Source organism: Bos indicus x Bos taurus, chromosome 7 (assembly GCF_003369695.1).
Source record: "Bos indicus x Bos taurus breed Angus x Brahman F1 hybrid chromosome 7, Bos_hybrid_MaternalHap_v2.0, whole genome shotgun sequence".
In the NCBI taxonomy this organism is placed as follows: Eukaryota; Metazoa; Chordata; class Mammalia; order Artiodactyla; family Bovidae; genus Bos; species Bos indicus x Bos taurus.
The window spans coordinates 67,645,408-67,667,696 of NC_040082.1; the positions used below are offsets into that span (position 1 = coordinate 67,645,408).

The 22,289-nt window shown below is 54.7% G+C and overlaps 2 protein-coding genes across 4 annotated transcripts in view; both read left to right on the plus strand.

Moving 5' to 3' along the window:
• Positions 1-1,212: 1,212 nt before the first annotated feature.
• Positions 1,213-8,477, plus strand: ODF3L2 (outer dense fiber of sperm tails 3 like 2). Its single transcript, XM_027546716.1, is given in 5 exon segments — positions 1,213-2,554; positions 3,424-3,531; positions 5,256-5,369; positions 6,386-6,753; positions 6,755-8,477. Coding segments are annotated over 5 exon segments (834 nt in total). The 5' UTR covers positions 1,213-2,427; the 3' UTR covers positions 6,872-8,477.
• A 1,033-nt stretch (positions 8,478-9,510) lies between these two features.
• SHC2 (SHC adaptor protein 2) overlaps positions 9,511-22,289 on the plus strand; it is a 33,716-nt gene continuing 20,937 nt past the window's right edge. For all 3 annotated transcript variants that reach the window (XM_027546718.1, XM_027546717.1, XM_027546719.1), the window contains exon 1: positions 9,511-10,007. In XM_027546718.1, coding sequence (XP_027402519.1) covers positions 9,543-10,007 — 465 coding nt within the window. In that variant the 5' untranslated portion in view covers positions 9,511-9,542. The remainder of the gene's footprint in view (positions 10,008-22,289) is intronic.

The following is a 22,289-nucleotide window of genomic DNA, read 5'->3' on the forward strand; positions in this document are numbered from 1 at the left end:
CGGAGCCCTGGATGGATTCTGAATGTAGGGTCTCATCCCAGAGGGGCTGGGTCACTGAGAGGAAATGGAGGTGGTGGGAGCCGAGTCCAGTGTCTCCAGCTCTCTTCACTCCAGGGCTGACCGAGGGAGCCTGGGCTGGGGGCCCAGAAATGGGGAGGGCTGGATCCTTCCACCCCCTGTCCTGGGCCCCAAGGCTGACCAGTTCCTGGGCTCCTGCACATCTAGCCAGTGTGGGTCCCTGAGAGGCGCCCATGGACAGGAGGAGAAGGAGGTGGGTATTCATCCCCCATCTCCCACTTCTGTCCATGACTCTGCTAAGGAGCACATAGCTCACTGAGTGTCGGGGCGACCGGTGCCTGAGGATCGAGCTGGCTGTGGGCTGATGGGCAGAAGTGAGCATCTCTGGGGAGGGGAGCAGGTGAAGGCCCTGAGGTTCCCATTCAAGGGGCAGGAAGCCGGCTGATGTGGCCACAAGGTCGTGGATGAGGGCTGAAGGCTAGGAGTGCAGGGCAGAGGGGAGCAGGGATGAGACAGGGAGGACTTGGGTTTTATCCTCAGGATGAGGGAAATCCAGAGATTCAGCATACCCGGAAAACTGAGCAGGAATTAGAACCCCGGGAGAAGCCCTTGATGCCAAGCTTTGCTCTAAAACCTGAGTCAGAATTCCGTGCAATCCCCCACCCCCACCGCCCCCTTCCCCTGACTCGCCCTCCCTCCCTCCCCACTGTCTCCCCTCCTGTGACCAGAGGAGGTCAGAATCCACACCTCTCATGCGATGCTAGGATAATTAAACACTGCGATGCTGGGCCAGGATGCCTGAGTCCCAAGCTAGTAACCTGGTGACTGGGATACGGTAAATACCTCTGGCTTCATACAGACTCGTTTCCCCCAGAGCCTGCAAGTCTGCAGTGCTGCCGGCCTCCTGTCCCAATGTTGTCATTCATTCACCGCGCTGGTTTCTTGTTGATCTTTTTAAAGAATCAGCTTTTGGGTGGTGGTGGTGGGGCTTTGTTAATTCTTTCTGCAGTTTTCTGTTTCATGCATTCTACTTTGTTTTTTAAATCTCCCTCCATCTACCCACTAGTACTCTTACATTTTTCTAGTTTTTAAAGGTGAAACCTTAGGTCGTTGATTTTAAGATCTTCTTTTCTATATTTTTATTTATTTACTTGTCTGTGCCAGGTTTTAGTTGCAGCACGTGGAACCTAGTTTCCCGACCAGGGGTCAACCCGGGCCCCCTGCATTAGGAGTGGGGAGGCTTAGCCACTGGACCACCAGGAAGTCCCAAGATCTTTTCTAACATAGCATTTAAGACTTGTTTTATGACCTTTGACACAGACTATAACATTTTGAATAAAAAGGTTCGAAAATTATAGAATGCCTAAAAATTACATTGTGGAATGAATTGTATGATATGCAAATGGTCACTCAGAACACCTGTTAACACGTTGCACTGCAAAAGGGCGTGACCACACAGCAGCAAACAAGGATGCTCTGAAGACAAGGAATGTGAATTTTGCTTGGCTAGGCTTACCTGAGCCCGGTCTCAGATCCCGACATGGGTTGGGGTGGGGGGAGCCTTCCTGTGTCAGGGACAGAGACGCTCTGTGTCACTGGCTTCTGGGAGGAGGGGGCTTCCTGGACAACCGCAGCCACCCCTTGGCCCACGTGACTCCTGTCCTGGACTCAGCTCGGCCCCCTCCTATCCTGAAATGCTGCCTTCTCATCGTCTCACCACAGTGACTTGTCCTGCCCTGCTCTCTGTTCGCAGAACATGTAACACCTTTTAAGGTATGAAGTGCTCCTTTATACATTTACTGCTTATTTCCTCTTGCCTCCTGACATCAGCTCCGGTCTGTCTCTTCCTGTCGTGTCCCCCAGCCCAAGCAGAAACTAGTACAGAGTTGGTGTTCAGTGAGAAGTTCCTAGATGAGGGAAGGAGGGGAGGAAGGAATGCTTCTTGGCTCAGAGTGGCAATCTTGGACCATGCCTCAGCCTCCCCAGCTGTAGAAACAGGGCCATGCTGCCCATGACCTCGCCCATCCCTCCTGCCACCAGGCTGTGGGTGTCCTGTTTGTGGCTCCAGCTCCCGGGAGCCTGCTCTGGCCTGGGCTGCCTAGCTCAGCTGGCTCCTGGGGGACTGGCTCTGCTGACATTGGACTCTTTCCTGGACTGTCCGGCCGCCTGGCCGACACTCGATCCTGGCCCCACTTCCAGGCCAGCGACCGCCGGCCAGCCTGATCAGGCCAGGGCCCCAGACTCCCTGCCGCGGGACAAGGGGCCGTCTATGCCGTTCCGGATGGTGTGGTTGGCCAGGGCTCTGCCAACCCCACAGGAGCTGCCAGCATCAGGGACAGTGCCGGCACCTGTGGCCCAGAGCTGCACGGCCAAGGAGCAGACACCAGGAGCCAGGGGCATCCGCCCACCATGGGGACTCTCACCTGCGACCCAGCTCCACGGCTGACCCCAGCGCCTCTGGGCCGGCGTGCCACTGACTGTCAGATCCCAGAGACCAGCCTGAGGAGGACCTGCGGGGTGGCCACCTTGGAGCACGGTAGGTAGGTGGGCGAGGGGCCCTGTGGAGGTGGGACACTTCCCTGCTCTCATCCCCCCCACCCAGATGGGGTTTGGAACGTGTGGGAACCCAGCTGGAGGCAGGAGCTTCCGGCAAGCCCCTGAATTTCCCAGGAACTCAATTTTCCTTCCTGCAGGATGGGTGTGAACCTGGCATTCTTGTGGGCCCGAGTCCAGTATCGTAAAGTCAGACACCTTTCCTGGTGCTGACTATACAGTGGGCAACAGAGCAGCAAAGGTCCTGAGATGGGGATGGACGTTAGCAATGACAGCCGAGAAGCCTTTGCAGTGTGTTCACTGCTGATAGCAACCTTGGAGAAAAGGCAGCAAAGAGGCTGGGAGCCTGTGCAGGGGCAGGAAACGAAGAGATCTGTGGGCAGCTGAGTCTCCTGACTCTGCCGTGGACTCTGGGATCTTAGGGCCTGTTCAAGCCACAGTTCTCCATCCCTAACAAGGCAGCTGGAGTCAGACTGTGGGACTGACATTCTTGTGGAGGCCACCAAACACTGCAGCTGTGACAGTGTGTCTCCATGTCTGGGGTCAGTTTCCCTACAGGTGGCCATGTGTCTCTGAGTCTGGGGTCAGTTTCTCCACTGGTGACATTGTGTCTCTGAGTCTGGGGTCAGAATTTCCAAGGTGCCCTGGCCCTGCAGCCCCTCCCTCCTATGACTCACAAAGCTTCTGTCATTCCCCACTCCCCCCGGCAGGGGAAGGCAGCCCCTCCTCCCCTACCCCTGTCATGGAGGTTTGCTAGAAGGAGGGTGGGGGCTCTGGGGCTGGTCCCTGGGTTCCCCCTCCATCAATCAGGGTGAGCAACCCAAGGCCGTGACCCAAGGATTCTGGTCACAGGCTCTGGGCCAGGCTTGTATGCCCTGCCTTCCACTGTTGGCTACATCAACCACGACTGCACCAGGGTAGCCGGTCCTGCCTACTCACTCTTCCGGAGGCCCATTGAGGGTAAGGCCGGTGGGGGTGGGAGGGGTGGACCTCCAATCTCCCACTGGAGCACTTCCTACCCCCTTAGATCCAGGCGCTCACTGATCAGGAAGGAAGCTGGGAGGGTGCATGGTGTCACCCCTACTGTGTGACCTCAGAGAAGCTGCTGTGCCTCTCTGGTCCATTTCCTTATGGAAGGGGAGTAGTGGGCGGTGTTCTCCTTGACTCGGAAAAGCTGTGTCTCAGTTTCCCATGCTGTGAACAATGAGGGCACAGTCCTTACCAAGTTGTACTCAAGACCAAATACACCTCAGAAGCATGGAGAGGTTCATGGAGTGAAAATTAGGTGGTTTCAAAGTGGCTACCACAGCGCCTGGCCTCTATCAGTAAAGAAGGGCCCTGAGCGTAGGGGTGACCTCCAGGCCTCCATCAGTGGGATGGTGGCTCCCGGGCCATGCTGTCCCACAGGACACAGGGAGGTGGGAGGTGACCTTTCATGTTTGGACAGGAAAGGCTGGCGAGGCCACAGGCTGTGGACAGTGCCACTGCTGCCTGCGCCTTCACAGCGATGCCTACAGGTGACTTCACCCCGCGTTCTAGAGCACTTGGGGTCCTGAGTGGGCTGGGCTGGGGGCTGGGAGGGTTTTTACTCTGTGGGGACTTGATTCGTGTGGACAGAGGCTCCTTTGGAGGGGTGGGGCTCACAACCTCTTCCCAGCCTTCAGAATCAGCATCCACCTCAAACCCAGGAGCCTGTGAGGGGTGCCAGAGGCACATAAGGGAGTTAGCACTGCATCTGTCACTAGGAAGGACTGAAAACTGGGTCTGTGGCCCAGAGCAACCTGGACTTCCAGGCTCTCTTCCCAGTCATAGGAGCCCATCCTGGGACAGAGGGACAGAATGGGGAGTTGGGTTACTGATGGTTAGTGTAGACTCTGCTGAGTGCCCAGAGCAGACTCTTAGAGGTGGGGGCATGGGAGCTGGGCTTTGTAGGATGAATAGGAATTCGGCCCCGCTTGAGAAGAAGGGGACTCCAGGCAGATCTTGCAGCACAGGCAATGGCCTTGAGGTGGGAAATGACATGAGCGGGGCTGTGCCTATTTGTTAAGACCATGCTTCATGTGTACGCACCATGTCACATATGCACATGTACACACGGTACTTAAACCCATGAATCCGTGTCACACCTACTACTCTTAGATTCACATGCATTGATACCAGAGTGGGCTTATAAACAGTGGCAGTGGCCATCACAGTAAGGGTCACGAGTATTAAGTGCAGGCACCAATTCACCCTATGCCGAGGATCATCTCCCCTTCTATCTTTGCATCCTGCTGGTGTGAGGAGGAGACTGGCTGGTTGGGCCAAGAGCTTCCTCAGGACCAGCTGTCAGAGACCCGACTCAAGCCCTGCTCCCCAGGCTGGTCTCATGCTAGCATACCCCAGCTCTGCAGGGCTCTCCTCTGACTGATGCTTACTCAGGGCCGGGTTACTTTAACTCTACACACAATTCTAAGTGTCTCATAGCGGGTCCCTCAAGCCGCTGACAGGTTGGAGGTTGGGGGTGGGGCAGCTCTGATTTCAAGCACATAGATGGTCAACATGATCCCATGCCCCAGGTCTGGGCAGTCACTCCTCCATAGGTTGTCCTTCAGGACGTGGCAGGGGCCTCAGGGTTAATGAGGGCATCGACTGGGGGCAAGGTCACAGGAGCTGCCCTCGAGACCCTGGACTCTCCCCCGCAGCATCTCCGCAGGAGACCAGCCCTGGGCCAGTCTACTTCCTGGACTCGAAAGTCACCCGCTTTGGCCGCAGCTGCACCCCTGCCTACTCCATGCAGGGCCGGGGCAAGTCTCCCGGTGAGTATCTAATTTGAGCTGATCCCGCCCACAGGACCCTGCCCCTTCAGGGTCTCAGTCAATCTTGCACCTCCCTCCCTTTCTGCCCTACCCCCACCAATTTCTTAGATCCTCAGTGTCTTTGGAATGACAAAATCCAGTGGACTTAGAGGAGGGGTCAGGGACCCTAAGAGAACCTGAGCGGGTAAAGTGGGCCAGGCTAATGTGACCCAGTACACATGTGGGCACATGTCTACTCAGCCATCCATCCATCTACTCACCCACCCATCCATCCACTCACCCACCATCCATCCACTCACCCATCCATCTGTCCATCCATTCATCCACACTTTCATCCACCCTTCCATCCACCCACCCACCCACCCACTCACTTACCCATCCATCCATGTACCCACTCACCCATCCAACCATCCTTCCATCTACCCATCCATCCATCCACCCATCCATCCATCCATCTGTCCACCCACTCACCCATCCATCCACAGTCTGTCTATTGATTACTCTACAACTCCCTGAATCCATCATCTGCTCATTCACTCATCACCTCTCCACTCACTACTCATCCTTCTGTTGACCCATCCACTCAAACACGCACTAAGCCAACTGCTGAGCATTGAAGTAGATTTGACTCATTCTCACTTTTTGTAAGACCCCAGCCCAGGGTGGTTAGATCCAGGTGGGGACTTCTCACCTCAGTGTGGCCATGTCTGGAGAGGTGGAGAGACCCACATCAGGGGGAACCTGGAAGGGCTGTGAGGGCTCTCTGTAGGAGCATGTGGAGAAGACATGGGGAGAAGGGGATCTTGGGGCTGTCTTGAGATGGAGAAGCAGCTCCTGGGAGGTTGGAATGGGAAACAGGAGGTATGCCCAGCAGAGGGCTGAACTTGGACAAAGGCTGGAGGCTTGAAAGAGAAAGAGGGCAGCCAGGCTGCTGTGAACTCCACGATGCATATGGCAGGGGAGCCACGCCAGGTCTTAGAGGAGGTGAGGACTCTGTCCACTGCCCATTCTTACAGGTCTGGAGGTGACGCCCGGCCCTGGGGCTTACAGCCCAGAGAAGGTGGCCCCCATGCGCCAGCGGACGCCTCCAGCTTTCACCCTGGGCTCCCGCCTCCGCCCACGGCCCCTGAACACCTCAGCCCCTGCCCCCAACACCTACACCCTGCCCTCCCTCTGGGGCTCGCAGGTCTTTACCAAGCCCAGCAGCCCCAGCTACACCGTGGCTGGCCGCACACCCCCCGCCCGCCCCCTGCAGGACCCCGCGGAGATACCTGGCCCTGGCCAGTATGACAGCCCGGACCCCAATGCCTACCGTCAGCGCCGGCCGGCCTTCACCATGCTGGGGCGGCCCCGAGCCCCACGGCCCCCAGATGAGACACCCGGTCCCTGGCAGCCACAGCCCTGAGCAGGTCACTGTGACCAAGGCCAGGGCCCCAGCATTCACCATGGGTATCCGCCACTCCAAGCGGGCTACCACCATGGCTGCAGACACTGCACCCTGATGCCCTCATGACAGGAGGTGACAGGACGTCTGGCTCACTCCTGGGTTGAGCCTCAGTCTCCTGTGCTGTGAAGTGGGGGGGTAGGCAGGTGGTTGGAGGGGGGAGCCTAGGAGAAGCCAGGGTGAGCGGAAGGCACCTCCTTCCTTCCTGTCTTCTGAAAGGTCCAAGGTCCTTCTAGGCCACTGCTTTCTCCAGTCCCGGGGGCTGAGATCCTGTGGTCCCCACAGGGTGAGTCTCCTTCCAGCGTCCCAGTTTCTTCTGTCCAGGTAACACCAGGCTGGGCCAGTCCAGGTGGAAAAAGGGACACTCTGGCCTTCCTCAGCCGCTGGCCAGAGACACGGCTTCCTGTGTCCTAGAACTCAGTGTCCGCCCTCGAGAGCCTGGGTCCCCATCATGGCTTGGGTTTCTGCCTCACTTGGGCTCATCCCTGCTACTCATGGAAGGGTTGTTTGGGCCCAGATCCTGCTGGAGGCAGCCCTTGCCGCCCTCTCTACCTGCTCCACCCTCTAGCTGCCTGCCAATAAAATTCTGGGGCATCGGCAGCTGTCAGCATCATGGTTCCATCTGTTCACGCCACAGGAAAGAAACCTGAACACTGCTTTCAGATGCCAACCCCTAACTCTGCAGCCCCCTGGGCACCTGGATGGGACTGAAGAAGGGGTCTAGGACTGAAGGAGACAAGCTGTGGGGCAGGGGCTTTGAGTGGAGGGAGCCAGACTGGTAGGCTTCTTGAAAGAAGGGACACCAAACCTGGGCTTTGAAGGATGTATAGGAACTTGATGAAGTTGAACATTTGCCACAGTAGGCACCTACCGTGTTCCAGGCATTGATAAGGTTGTTTTGCAGCAACTCCAGAGGCAAGTCACGTTTACGGACATTTGTCAGAGGGCATAATGGATGCTGGTGTCCTTCCGAGGCCTGGATATGAATCCTGCCCCATGGGCTCTGTTCCTGCCACTCTTTTCCACGGACAGAAAAGAAATAACGTGGATGAAGCATGTAACCAAGCCCTTGGGACCATGACACCTTATTAACTACAGCCCAGAAAGACCCTAACCCAGGATCTTGGGAGGGACAGACTGCACTTTGACTTCCTGGAGGAGATGACCCCCATGGCAGCGCAGCAGGAAGAGCCTAGGCCTTGGAGTTGGGAGTCAGCTCTCTCCTACTTGGCCCCTCTTCCCCAGCCTGGGTGCCAAACCTCAACACACACCCTTCACCAGACTAGGTGGACACATGCCAGGACCACCTCTACACACACCTGTGTACACATCAGGACCCCCGACACACACACCTCTGTACACATCAGGACCCAGGACTCCTGACACACACACCTGTGTACACACTTGGACCCCTACACACACAATGGTAAACATACCAGGACCCCACAACACACACCTGGGTGGGGACCCAGACTCCCTCCTCTCTCACACACACAGACACACACACACACTCACATCCGCACAGAATATACACACAATCCAACTCTCACATAGTCCACAAGTCTGTAGCCCGCAACAGAGACACAGCACAGAGCCCAGGTGAGAGCTGCAGACCACGACAAACGTCCTCCGACCCCCTCACTGACCCGGGGCCACGCCCCTCCCGGGCCGCAGGAGCACAATAGCTCTCGGGGCTGGAGGCTCAGGCCTCCCGCCGCATCCCCGCCCCCGCCCCGCCCGCCGGCCAATCACGGCCGCGCGCGCGCCTCCAGCCCGCATCCCAGCCGCCTCCCCCGGCCTGCGGGTGGCGGCCGAGCGGTGATCTCACCACTCTAATTTATCGATCCGGTCTCGCGCGGCCTCGCCACTCCTTTGCTTCCATCCCCACCGGCCCGGCTCCGGCCTCCTCCCTTTGTTTCCCGGCAGCCGGCCCTGCCCGGGGCGGGGCTGGAGAGGCTGGGGGGAACCGGCCAGCCCCCGTCCGGGAGGCTGGGTCCTGGGATTCTGTTGGGTGGACGCTGGAAGCGGCTCCCCAGAAACGCAGCAGGAGGAGTCCGTGACCCTCTGGTCCACTCCCCCGGCTTATAGCCGGGGAAACTGAGGCCCAGGGCGAGGCCGCGTAGCGGGGACTCGGCTCGCTCCGGACGCAGGCAGCCGGACTGGTTCCAAGTGTGCGCTGTGTGCCCCAGAGCACACCCCTGCCCCTCGCTGATCTCAGGTTCCCAGTTAGAAAATCTAGCAGGGCCTGATTTTCAAGTACCTCCTCCGTCAGGAGCGGTGGGAAGGGAGGGAGACGACCTGGGGGTCTGGGGCGCTCTCCTGCCTTGACTGAGCTTCATTCCTCTCCAGACCTCAGTTTCCTCCTTTCGAAAAGGGAAGAAAGGAGATTTCTGTTTCTCCCACCTCCGTCCTTCTAGGAACTTGGGGGACGTGTGGAGTGCTAAGTAAGGGGTCACCGCCCGGGTGCTGGGTTCGAAACCTCGCTCCCTCCCTGTTTGCAGACCCCGAATCAGCCCCGTGTCCTCGGCGGGCCTCAGTTTCTCGTCTCCCCGCCGGGCACCGGGGCGCCGAGGGCCGGTGGTCCCAGGGGCGCAGCCCCCCGCGGCTGCGCGCTGGGCCGGACGGATGACATCACCGGGCCGGGGGCGGGGAGCGAGCGCGCGGGAGCTGGAGGGCCTCCTCCGCACCAGGCGCAGCGCCCGGTCGGGCTCGGTCCGGCGGCCGCGGCCATGACGCAGGGTCCGGGCGGGCGCGCGCCCCCCGCGCCCCCCGCACCCCCGGAACCGGAGGCGCCCACCACCTTCTGCGCGCTGCTGCCTCGCATGCCGCAGTGGAAGTTCGCGGCCCCCGCTGGTTTCCTGAGCCGCGGCCCCGCGGCGGCGCGGGCGGCGGGGGGCGCGGGGGCCGCCGACCCTGAGCCCGAGCCGGCCAGCCCGGCCGGCGTCCCGGCGCTGGCGGCCGCGGTCCTGGGCTCCTGCGAGCCGCGCTGCGCCGCGCCCTGCCCGCTGCCTGCGCTCAGCCGCTGCCGGGCCTCCGGGGTGCGGGGACCGCGGGGCGCGCGGGGGGCAACCGGGCCCCCGGATGCCCCCGCTGACGAGTGGATCCGCAAAGGCAGCTTCATCCACAAGCCAGCGCACGGTTGGCTACACCCGGACTCCAGGGTTCTGGGGCCCGGGGTCTCCTACGTCGTTAGGGTGAGTCCGTCGGCGGGACCCTGGGACCGCGTCCTCCCCCGAGCCTCCGTCTGGACATGGGGGTTCCCATCCCCCACTTCTCTCTCTTGGACACTCTGGACCCGGGAAGCCAGGTGTCTGTCCATCTCTCCTCTCCCCATCACCCTAGACCCCAACTGCCAAGCCGTGCTCTGCTGGCCACCCCCACCCAGGAGGCGCTGGGGTCCAGGTTCCCACGGAGTCACGTGGGGAGGGGCGGGGAGAGGGCGGCTGGTGGGAGGGGGGCACGCATGCGCAGGTTAGGCGTAGCCCCCCATTTCTTGGGTGAGACTGGGGCCGGAAGACGCGGGTGGGGGCGGCCGGCTACCCAGATCCCCACTGAAAACTCCCTCTAGACAGGAGGGTCGGAGACCGTGGGCAACGTGGGGTGCAGAAGGGCCGAGCCCTGCTAGGTCCCTGATTCCAAGTGAGAGATCGCGGGGCCTCGGAAGGCGCTGCAGAGAAGCAGGTCTTTATTTGTTCTGGTTTTATATGAACCTCTGACTCTGTGGGTAGTTCTGATGAACCATCAGGAAGCGGTGAGCGGCCCGTGGGATGCCTCGCCGTGAAATGCTTCCTCACGCCCCAGGCTATCGGCCACTCCGCCCACCCACAGTTCATTGTCACATCAGAATCCAATGTATATTCACAGCGTTTCAGTCTGGGGTGGGGACCAGGATCCTGGAGTTCTGTGTCTTTGCGTGTGGTGGTTTGTCTTCGCTTCTTTTACAGTCTCCCTCCACCCACCCCATACTAGGTTGACTAGTATTCCTCAGATTGCTGACCTTCTGAGCCTGAGAATATGGTTTTATGTGGAAATGGAGTCTTTGTCGATATAATCGAGTTAAGATGACGTCACACTGGATTACCGCGGCTCTAATGCGATCTCTGGTATCCTCCTAAGAAAAGGGAGATTCGGACACAAACGCTCAGGGAGGGGCCCCGTGACAACAAAGGGAGAAATGGAGTGATGCGTCCACAAATCAAGGGACATCCACGGTGGCCGCGTACCACTGCCAGACTCTGGAAGAGGCTGGAAGTACCCTTACCTCAGGGAGCAGGGCCCCCACCACACCTCGATCCCTGGCTTCCAGCCTCCAGAACTGTGGGGCCAGGCTTACATTTCTGTTGTTTTAAGTCCCCAGTTGGTGGCGGCTCGCAGTGGCCTTGACTTTCTGCATGTCCAGGTGTGGTCCAGGCAGGCCCGCAGCTTCCCTGGGAGTGGGTTAGAAAGGAAGAGCTTTGGACGGGCCAGCGGGTCTTAGGCTGCCTCACATTCTGGACCTGCTCTTCGCTCTTGGAGTCTTCTGACTTGGTCATGGCCCCTTCTTTTGCTGAATCTCAGCTTCGCTGGATTCAACACTGATTTTGTAGCGAGATGTTTCCCCGGCAATGCCTTGGGCTTCGCACTACATGCCCTCGGGGCCATGGCTGTGGGGATTAGAAGTGCTCAGAATTCAGATGCTCATGTTGTTGGGGTGCAGGCTTTTGGACTGTTCCAGTGGTCTGGACGTTGCCATCGATGCTGCAGACATTTATTAATAATGCGTGCCAGAGCCTGCCAGGTGCTGATGGCATGCTAGGAAATGCGGCCCATCTGATCCCTGCTCTTACGGGCTCAGCTTTCTAGAGGGAGAGACTGATGGTAAATAAACAAGAGACAGACAAACAGGAAAGTGGCAGATATTGGCAGGTGCTGTGCAGAAATTACAATCAAGTGATGTCAGAGACTGCTGGCTGCTCTTAGCAGGGCTGGTGGATGGGGTGCCCCTCAGAGATGACATTAAGGCTGAGCCCTAAAACCACAGAGGCCCTAGGCATGAAACAACTGGGGAAAGAGAATCCGAGGCAGGGGCTCAGCTGGCAGGTTTGGGGACTGGCCGGAGACCCATGTGGTGGGGCTGGTGCAGAGAGAGGAGCATAGGAGTAAGATTTGGGGGCTGTGCGGGCTAGCTTGGCTTTGGATGGTTCTAGGCAGGGTTGCAGAGCAGCGTTGGTGCTGAAAGGAGCTTTCCTGTGGAAGTGGGCTGGGGTGAGGCTGGCAGGGCAGCAAAGAGAGCCAGGGGAGGCTGGGGCACTGTTGAGGGAGCAGAGATGCCCTGGAGCAGGGCAGTGTGGGGGTGGGGAGAAGGGGGCTACAGCGTCCGTGTTGGAGATGAGCCCTGGTATGGCTGCCCCGAAGGGGGGATGGGCAGGGAGTCTGACTCAGCCCCACTGTCCAGCTCTGTTCCCCTGGAAGCCTCAGTCTCTGCACCCACACCCCTGAGGTGTTCTGAGAGCCATGAGTCCTCTCCAGGTTGGTTCACAGAGAAGTGTGAGGTCAAGGCAGGAGCAGCTGTGCCCCAAATCATGCAGGGGCCGACGGGGGTGACCCAGGTCCTCCAGAGAGAATGTGCTGTCCCCACTTATGTAAGCTGGGGACACCAAGGCCCAGAGAGGCAGAGTTGTCACCCCGTGAGAATCCAGCACCAGACCCAGAACGGAAGCCACTCTCCAGCCCGAACTGGCTGCCACCTGAGTGGCAGAGTACCAGACCAGCAGCCTCGGAGACACCCCTGTCCTGGTCCCAGGACCTGTGGACATGTCACTTCACAGGGCAGAGGGGACTTTGCAGGAGGGATTAAGTTAAAGCCCTATGATAGGGACGACCCTGCATTCTCAGGGGGCCCAGTGTCATCAAAGGGTCCCTAGAAGAGGGAGGGGGAGGGCTCAGAGGCAGAGAGACAGGAGATGCTGCTCTGCTGGCTGTGAGGATGGAGGGAGGGGCCGTAAAAAAAAGCTGGAAAATCAGGGAGCCTCTGGAGGGACCAGCCTTGACCACACTGGGATTTAGCCCCGTGAGATCCAAGCTGGACTCCAGACCTTCAGGACTCTAAGGGGATACATTTATGTTAAATTTGTGTTAATTTGTTATAGCAGCAAGAGGAAGCTAAAACAGCAGCTGACTCACCTAGCTGATATCATAGAACCCTCACGAAACCCTGTAACGGTCCCTGTTTCAAAACAAGAAAACGGAGGCTCGGCGAGCAGTAATGCCGTCAGGGCATCTGGTCTAGACATGAGTGTGGAGTCAAGCCCCCGGTTGAATTCTCCCCCATCCTGAGGTTTATCTACTCAGTTTCTAAGTGAGGACCCGGAGGCGCAGCCATGTCAAGGAACCTGGTGAGGGTCATGGCCGCTGTGGCACCATCAGCAGCCTTACCACAGGCACAACTCAGAGTGGCTTAGAACCAGAAGGACGTGGATCCTCTCGTGGGAGCAGAGGCCCTGGTGGTTGGGGCCTGGGGCTGGTTAATTTCCCAGCTCGGTGACCTCATCATGAGTTTCTCATTCCCGACCTCACTTGGGAACTGGGTCTTCACAGGTGTTGTTAGGTAGGATGGGGTCATCCTGGATCCAGAGACTGGTGGCCATGAGAGAAGGCCCTGTGGAGACATGTGGAGGAGGGAGAGGTAGGCACCGGCCATGCAGCCCTGGGGCAGGGCAGGCAGGAGGGTGGCTCCACCAGAGGCTGGAGGAGGCAGGGAGGACCCACCCCTGTCTCACCTGGGCAAGAGGCGTCTGGCCTTGGTGCGCCTTTTCTGTCCCAGATTAGACCCTCTGCCCCCTCACCCTGCAGAAGAGAGGCCCCTCCTGACTGCTGGGTCCTTCTGTGAGTAGGACGCCTCTCCTGGAAAGCCCCAGACTATGTCCTGTGATGTTCCCTAAACTGCCCGTTTGACTGGCACCGACCAGTGCTGCCCAGAGGGTCTCCACAGTGTGGAATGTTCTGGCTCCATGCTGTCCCATTGGTGGCCACATGTGGCCACGTATACTTGAATGGGCAGGTGCAGCTGAAGAACTCACCTTTAATTTTGCTCCATTTTAAGCTGAGGTCACGTGGTTGCCTGGCATGTGGTACTCTTACATGTTCACGAAAATTCCAACAACAAGCCCTTTCTGCTCTTTGGGGTGCTGTCATCATGCCCTCTCCAGAGTTCTTTTCAAAGAAAGTTTTCAGTGGGGCCCAGAGAGACTGAGGACTGCCTCAGGGCCCCAGACTGGCTGCCTCTGGGCCACCCGGTGTTTCCTGAAGGCAGATTTTTGTAAGTGGGTGTGTACTGAGAATGTGGGAGGTTAACTTGTCTCAGGTGTTTTAGCTACAAATACAGCTGATTCCTTGCAGGCAAGGAGTAGGATGGCTCCAGGGTGGATTACAGAGAAGGCAATGGCACCCCACTCCAGTATTCTTGCCTGGAAAATCCCATGGATGGAGGAGCCTGATGGGCGCAGTCCATTGGGTCGCTAAGAGTTGGACACGACTGAGCGACTTCACTTTCACTTTTCACTTTCATGCATTGGAGGAGGAAATGGCAACCCACTCCAGTGTTCTTGCCTGGAGAATCCCAGGGATGAGGGAGCCATGTGGGTTGCTGTCTTGGGGTCGCACAGAGTTGGACACAACTGAAGTGACTTAGCAGCAGCAGCGGCAGGGTGGATTAATTCAATGACTTGACCATATCCCTGCAGACCCAGGTCTTTTGTCTTTTCACACTGCCATCTTCAGCTTGCTGGCTTAGCTGTCCTCATGGTCACAAAAGAGCAGCCACAGCACCAGGTATCATATGCAGATGCAACCATGTCCACTGGGAGAAGAGAAAGCATTCCTTCCATTCTCTCCATACCTCACCTGCCGGAGTGTTAAACTCCATTCATGGCAAGGGAGATGGGCCCAAATTGGCTTGAACCAATGCTGAGCAGAGTGGGGTACCCAGACATCTGAGAAATTATTATAAATGCACATTCTCAGGCAGAGTCAGAAACTCTGGGGTGGGCCTGGTGATCAGTGTTTTACAAGACTTCCAGGTGATTCCGACACCCACTCATGTTTGAGAACCACCAGCTTAAGCCAACTGCTTGCAATCCTGTCAGATTAGCCACAGCTCATTTATCATCAGTGTTTTTAACCCTCCGTCCTCCCTGATGGCTCAAGTGGTAAAAGAACCTGCCTGCAATGCAGGAGATGTGGGTTTGATCGCTGGTTCGGGAAGATCCCCTGGAGAAGGAAATGGCAACCCACTCCAGTATCCTTGCCTGAAAAATCCCATGGACAGAGGAGCCTGGTGGGCTACAGTCCATGCGGTTGAAAAGAATTGGATACAACTGAATGATTAAACACACTGAAATGAACATCAAATATAAATATAACATCTACCTGCAGATTTATTTCCCCCCAAACCACCATGATGTAATAAAACAACAATAAAAAGGAGAAACAGAGGGACAGCAATTCATAATACAGAGTATATTTCAATGTATAGGGTGTGGGCTTCTCTCCCCTTGACACACAGGGCACGGAACTGCCCTCACGCAACAGCTAGAGACTGATCCCAGGCATTACTCCGGCAGCTCCAGTGTCACTGCGGGCGATATGGTCTTCCACAACAGTGGACAACCCCAGAAGAGCCTGAATATCAGCAAATGAAGCCTTCTGTCAGCATATGAGATAGTTTCATTAAATTCAGTGTGTATTAAAACCATACCAAGGGAATTTCCTGGTGGTCCAGTGGTTAGGACTCTGCTCAGAGCCCAAGTTCAGTCTCTGGTCAGGGAACTAAGATCCCACAAGCCATGCAGTGAAGCCAAAAAATAAAAATAAAAGCACTATATCAAAAAGTTAAGCATAGAATTATTACATGATCTAGAAATTATATTGGTTGGTAAATACCCCAAAAAGCAGGAGGCCTAAACATGTATGGCTGGATACATGAGTAAGGTTGAGTGTGTGTGTACATCTAGGATAGAAAATAACTATTTTCTTGTTATGAGACTTGAGAAAGAACTCAAACAGATATTTGCACACCCATAGTTATAACAACATGATTCACAACAGCCAAAAGATAGAAACAACCCAAGTGTTCATTGATGGATGAATAGATACACGTGGTCCATCCACACAGTGGAATATTACTCAGCCTTAAAAAGGAAGGAGGTTCTGACATCTGCCACAACCTGGATGAACCTTGAGGATGTGATGCTCAGTGAGAGAAGCCAGACACAGAAGGACACACACTGTCTGGTTCCACTCACAGGAAGTTCTAGAGGCATCAGATCCACAGAGACAGGAAGCAGATGGTGGGGCCAGGGACTGGGGAAGGGGACAGGGAGTCAGTGTTTCATGGGGTCAGAGTTTCAGTTTGGGAAGGTGATAAAGTTCTGGAGATGATGGGATGGTTGCACGACAATGTGAATGTGCTTAATGCCATCAAGCTGTGCACTCAAAAATGATTAAAATGATAAATTTAATGTTACTTATATTTTGCACTGAAAAATCCCATGGACATAGGAGCCTGGTGGGCTACAGTCCATGGGGTTGCGAAGAGTTGGACACAACTGAATGATTAAACACACTGAAATGAACATCAAATATAAATATAACATCTACCTGCAGATTTATTTCCCCCAAACCACCATGATGTAATAAAACAACAATAAAAAGGAGAAACACAGGGACAGCAAGGCTTCACTTTCGGATATTCAGGCTCTCCTGGGGTTGTCCACTGTTGTGGAAGATCATGTCGCCCGCAATGGCACTGGAGCTGCCGGAGTAATGCCTGGGATCAGTCTCTAGCTGTTGCGTGAGGGCAGTTCTCTGCCCTGTGTGTCAAGGGGAGAGAAGCCCACACCCTATACACTGAAATATACTCTAAGTTATTATTTAGAAGATATTAAAAAGATATAAAAAGATATTATCTTTTTCGTGAAAAAGATCTTCACAACCCTGATAATCACGATGGTGTGATCACTGACCTAGAGCCAGACATCCTGGAATGTGAAGTCAAGTGGGCCTTAGAAAGCATGATTACGAACAAACCTAGTGGAGGTGACGGATTCCAGTTGAGCTATTTCAAATCCTGAAAGATGATGCTGTGAAAGTGCTGCACTCAATATGTCAGCACATTTGGAAAACTCAGCAGTGGCCACAGGACTGGAAAAGGTCCGTTTTCATTCCAATTCCAAAGAAAGGCAATGCCAAAGAATGCTCAAACTACCGCAGAATTGCACTCATCTCACACGCTAGCAAAGTAATGCTCAAAATTCTCCAAGCCAGGCTTCAGCAATACGTGAGTTGTGAATTTCCTGATGTTCAAGCTGGTTTTAGAAAAGGCAGAGGAACCAGAGATCAAATTGCCAACATCCGCTGGATCATGGAAAAAGCAAGAGAGTTCCAGAAAAACATCTATTTCTGCTTTATTGACTATGCCAAAGCCTTTGACTGTGTGGATCACAATAAACTGTGGAAAATTCTGAAAGAGATGGGAATACCAGACCACCTGACCTACCTCTTGAGAAATCTGTATGCAGGTCAGGAAGCAACAGTTAGAACTGGACATGGAACAACAGACTGGTTCCAAATAGGGAAAAGAGTATGTCAAGGCTGTATATTGTCACCCTGCTTATTTAACTTATATGCAGAGTACATCATGAGAAACGCTGGACTGGAAGAAACACAAGCTGGAATCAAGATTGCCGGGAGAAATATCAATAACCTCAAATATGCAGATGACACCACCCTTATGGCAGAAAGTGAAGAGGAATTAAAAAGCCTCTTGATGAAAGTGAAAGTGGAGAGTGAAAAAGTTGGCTTAAAGCTCAATATTCAGAAAACAAAGATCATGGCATCCGGCCCCATCGCTTCATGGGAAATAGATGGGGAAACAGTGGAAACAGTGTCAGACTTTATTTTTTGGGGCTCCAAAATCACTGCAGATGGTGACTGCAGCCATGAAATTAAAAAACGCTTACTCCTTGGAAGGAAAGTTATGACCAACCTAGATAGCATATTCAAAAGCAGAGACGTTACTTTGCCAACAAAGGTCCGTCTAGTCAAGGCTATGGTTTTTCCTGTGGTCATGTATGGATGTGAGAGTTGGACTGTGAAGAAAGCTGAGCTCCGAAGAATTGATGCTTTTGAACTGTGGTGTTGGAGAAGACTCTTGAGAGTCCCTTGGACTGTAAGGAGATCCAACCAGTCCATTCTGAAGGAGATCCAACCAGTCCATTCTGAAGGAGATCAGCCCTGGGATTTCTTTGGAAGGAATGATGCTAAAGCTGAAACTCCAGTACTTTGGCCACCTCATGTGAAGAGTTGACTCATTGGAAAAGACCCTGATGCTGGGAAAGATTGGGGGCAGGAGGAATAGGGGACGACAGAGGATTAGATGGCTGGATGGCATCACTAAGTCGATGGACGTGAGTCTGAGTGAACTCCGGGAGTTGGTGATGGACAGGGAGGCCTGGCGTGCTGCGATTCATGGGGTCGCAAAGAGTCAGACACGACAGAGTAACTGAACTGAACTGAACTGATATTTTGCCCACAGTAGAAAAGTAAACAAACAAAAATGCCCTAAATGCTTCGAGTTCTGTGTAAAAAGGAGTTAGGTTGGAGTGGTGACTGGAAAGGGCTTTTCACAGACATGAGACAGGATGCTCTGTGGGGACCCACAATGAGTGTGAGTGCAGGGTGTCCCAGTGCTCAACGCCAGGGGCTCCCCAGATTTTGGAGCACACCCCAGCTATGTTGCAGGCTGCCCCTCAGTTTGTGTCGGCCCTCAATGGGGCTCATGATGCTCGTGGGCCAGCTCAGCTTGTGCCTTTTCATCAGGGGGCTTGGAGGCGCACTCTGTCACCGATGCAGCTGCTGGGAACGGGATCGCTTGGTGTACAGGCGAGGATGGCGTCCCCAGGTTCATGTCCGCCGGGCCCCAGAATATGACTTCATTGGGAAATGGGGTCTTTGCAGATGTAATCAGGTCAAGAGGAGGTCGTTCTAGGTCAGGAGAGGCCCAGGACCTTCTGTGACAGGGGTCCTTATAAGAGGAGGGACAATTGGACAGACACATAGAGAAGGGCTGTGTGACCACAGAGGACGAGACCAGAGAGACATGTCTGTGAGACCAGGCCAGCTGCTGCCAGAAGCTAGAGAAGGCAGGAGGGACCCTCCCCTGGGGCCTCCCCTGGACATTGGATACCAGATCCCCCCGACTGGGAGATGCCAGACCTCTTGCTGTTCTGAGCCCCCCAGGGTGCGGTGCTCCACTCGGCTGCCCCCGGAGACTAACACACTAAGTTAAGGGGACGTTTCTCCCTGGTAAAGGCCTCATTTGTTTCTGTTAAAATTAACACATACCTGTGGGCTTCCCAGGTGGCGCAAGTGGTAAATAACCCACTTGCCAATGCAGGAGATGCAGGAGACTCGGATTTAATCTCTGGGAGGGGAAGATTCCCCTGGAGGAGGGCATGGCAACCCACTCCAATATTCTCCCCTGGGAAATTTCATGGACAGAGGAGCCTGGCGGGCTACAATCCGTGGGGTCACAAAGAGTTGGACATGACTGACCTACTGAGCATGCACACACGCACACAGGGATGTCCTTTCCTGGGGACAGACTTCAAATGGAAGAATAACATAGATGTGCTCAAGTTTGCAAGGTGGTCCTGTGCACAGTCCTGGGGCTCCCTTGCTGGCATCCCTCCAGCCCCTCTCACCAGAGTCCAGTTTTTCTGTCCTTCAACCTGCTCTAGGAGCGGGGAGACTCTGAGACTCTGCAAATGGCCTGGAGCCCAACGAACTTCCACTAACTTGCTTAGCAAAAATGGGCAATTCATCCTGAATGGGTCTTTTCATTTTGATAATTATATGTTTATTTTAATGGTTATTAGGAAGCACTGCTAGGCATCAAACCCGAGGTTTATGGTAACAATATGCAGTTTCCTTTTTACCTCATGCACATTTCCTTTTCTTTCTTCTTTCTCCTTTTGTTTCCTCATGCATATTTAAAAAAACATATTTTAGTATCATAAAACTCACTCATTCAAGCTGTACAATTCAGAGGTTCTTGGTACACTCGTAGATTTGTGAAACACTCATTAGAATCTAGTTCCAGAACATTCCAGCACCCCAAAGGAAGCCCCATCAACAGTCACCCTCATCCCTTCCCCTGACCACCAGGAACCCACTCTCTGTGTCTGTGATCTGCCTGTTCTGGACGTTTCCCATCAGTGGAATCACACCCTGCGTGTCCTTCTGTGTCTACTTCTCTCACTCAGCACTATGCTCTCAGGGTCCATCCACATGGTAGCGAGTGTCAGGGCTTCCCTCCTTTTCAGGGCTGAGTAATATTCCAGTATCCTGGGAGGTGACATTTTACTTATCCCTTCACCCGTGTAAAGACTTTGGGGTGGTTTCCTACAGTGGCCTTTAGAAATAAACTCAGTTCTGTTTACAAATGAAGTTTATTTAGAAGGAAGACACTGAGTAATAATGGTGTGGGGCTGATGGCACCATGAGCCATGGAGGGTCTTTTGGGCAGAGTGGCAAGCTGGGTGCTTGTACTGTGTCTGCCCTGCTTTGTTGTGTGAGCTTGCCTAGGTCCCTTCCCCTCTCTGGGCCTCAGTTTTCCCAGTTTAACTTGATTTCTCCCCTTACATCCTTGGGTGGGCTCTGGGTTCCCTCCACTTCTACATTTGCAGAGGGGAAGGTTGGTCTGCCTCCAGACTTTCTCTGTCGGCCTCCTGGGGCAACTGTAACAAATGACCACAAACTGGGCAATGAAAACCACAGGAATGTTTTCTCTCCTGGTTCTGGAGGTCCAAAGTCAAGGTGCTGGCGGGCTGCTTCCTTCTGGAGCTCTGGGCAGAACCTCTCTCCAAGTTTCTGGGGGCCGCAGGCCCCAGCCCTATCCCCCCACATCTGTGTCTCAGGCCCCCCTCCCTCTGCCATCCTCCTGTAAGGACATCGGTCACTGGGTTAAGGACCAGTCCTGAATCCAGGACTGTCTCATCTTGATGTCCTGAGCCTGGCTTTATCTGCAGAGATCCTGTTCCACTAAGGCTCTGCTCACAGGTTCTGGGGGTGGGGGCGTGGGCAAGCCCTCCTGTGGGTCGCTGTCCATATTCCACAGCTGGCCTCCCACGAGTGTGGGATTCTGGATCAGAGGTCATGCCACCTGGCAGCCTCAAGGCTGAATTTGACCTCTGCCTTCTTTTTCTCTCTTCTATTTAAAAATAAGGATTTCTTTAAAAAGAGATAAAGAAGAAAATAAAAAAAGTTCTTTAAACTTAAAAATATTTATGGCTGTGCTGGGTCTTTGTTGCTGCACGTGAGCTTTCTCTAGTTGCGGTGAGAGGAGGCTACTTGCTGGTTGCGGTCCATAGGCTTCTCATTGCAGTGGCTTCTCTTGATGCAGAGCATGGGCTCTGGAGTGCGGTCTCAGCAGTTGTGGCTCTCTGGCTTAGTTACTCCCTGTCATGTGGGATCTTCCTGGACCAGGGATGGAACCTGTATCTTCTGCACTGGCAGGCGGATTCTTACCCACTGGACCATCAGGGAAGTCCTAAGAATAAAAATTTCTTGTCATCATTTACAAATTGGGGCATTTCAGGCAGGAGCCCTGGATCCCAAGGGGTCTGGCCCCAAGCGTGTAGTCTGCTGCAGCCTCACCACTTCCTCCCAGCACCATAATTCAAAAGCATCAGTTATGTCTTTGGACTGAAAGGAGATCAAACCAATCCATCCTAAAGGAAATCAATCCTCAATATTCATTGGAAGGACTGATGCTGAAGCTCCAATACTTTGGCCTCCTGATGCGAAGAGCCAGCTCACTGGAAAAGACCCTGATGCTGGGAAAGATTGAAGGCAGGAGGAGAAGGGGATGACAGAGGATGAGACAGTTGGATGGCATCACCGACTCGATGGACATGAGTTTGAGCAAACTCTGGGAGATGGTGAAGGATAAGGAAGCCTGGAGTGCTGCAGTTCGTGGGGTTGCAAAGAGTCAGACACAACTTACTGACTGAACAACAAAACTGCCTGCATGGCTGGTGACACTCTGTGTAACACTGCAGGTGACACTGCAGGTGACACTCTGTGTAACACACCAGGTGACACTCTGGGTGACACTGCAGGTGATCCTGGAGCCCAGAATGTGGGCTCATTTTGTGCCCTTGCAGCCTATAAGTAGTGACTGAGCAGGTTGCCTCATGTCCTTGGGGCTCTGTCTCCGGGGGGTGGTTTGTCACTGTATCACAGGGGTTCAGGTGAAGTGAGCTTCGATCAGGCCTGCATGTGACAAGTGACTTACCAATGTCATCACTGCCTGATGCTCCCTTAGCCTCCTCCTCACTTTCTGTGCCCTTGTGGTCTGCTCTCCGTCCTCCAGGATAGGACCCCTAGCCCATCTCCTCTCCTGCACAGCTGAGTTGTGTCCCCACTTCATCCAAGGA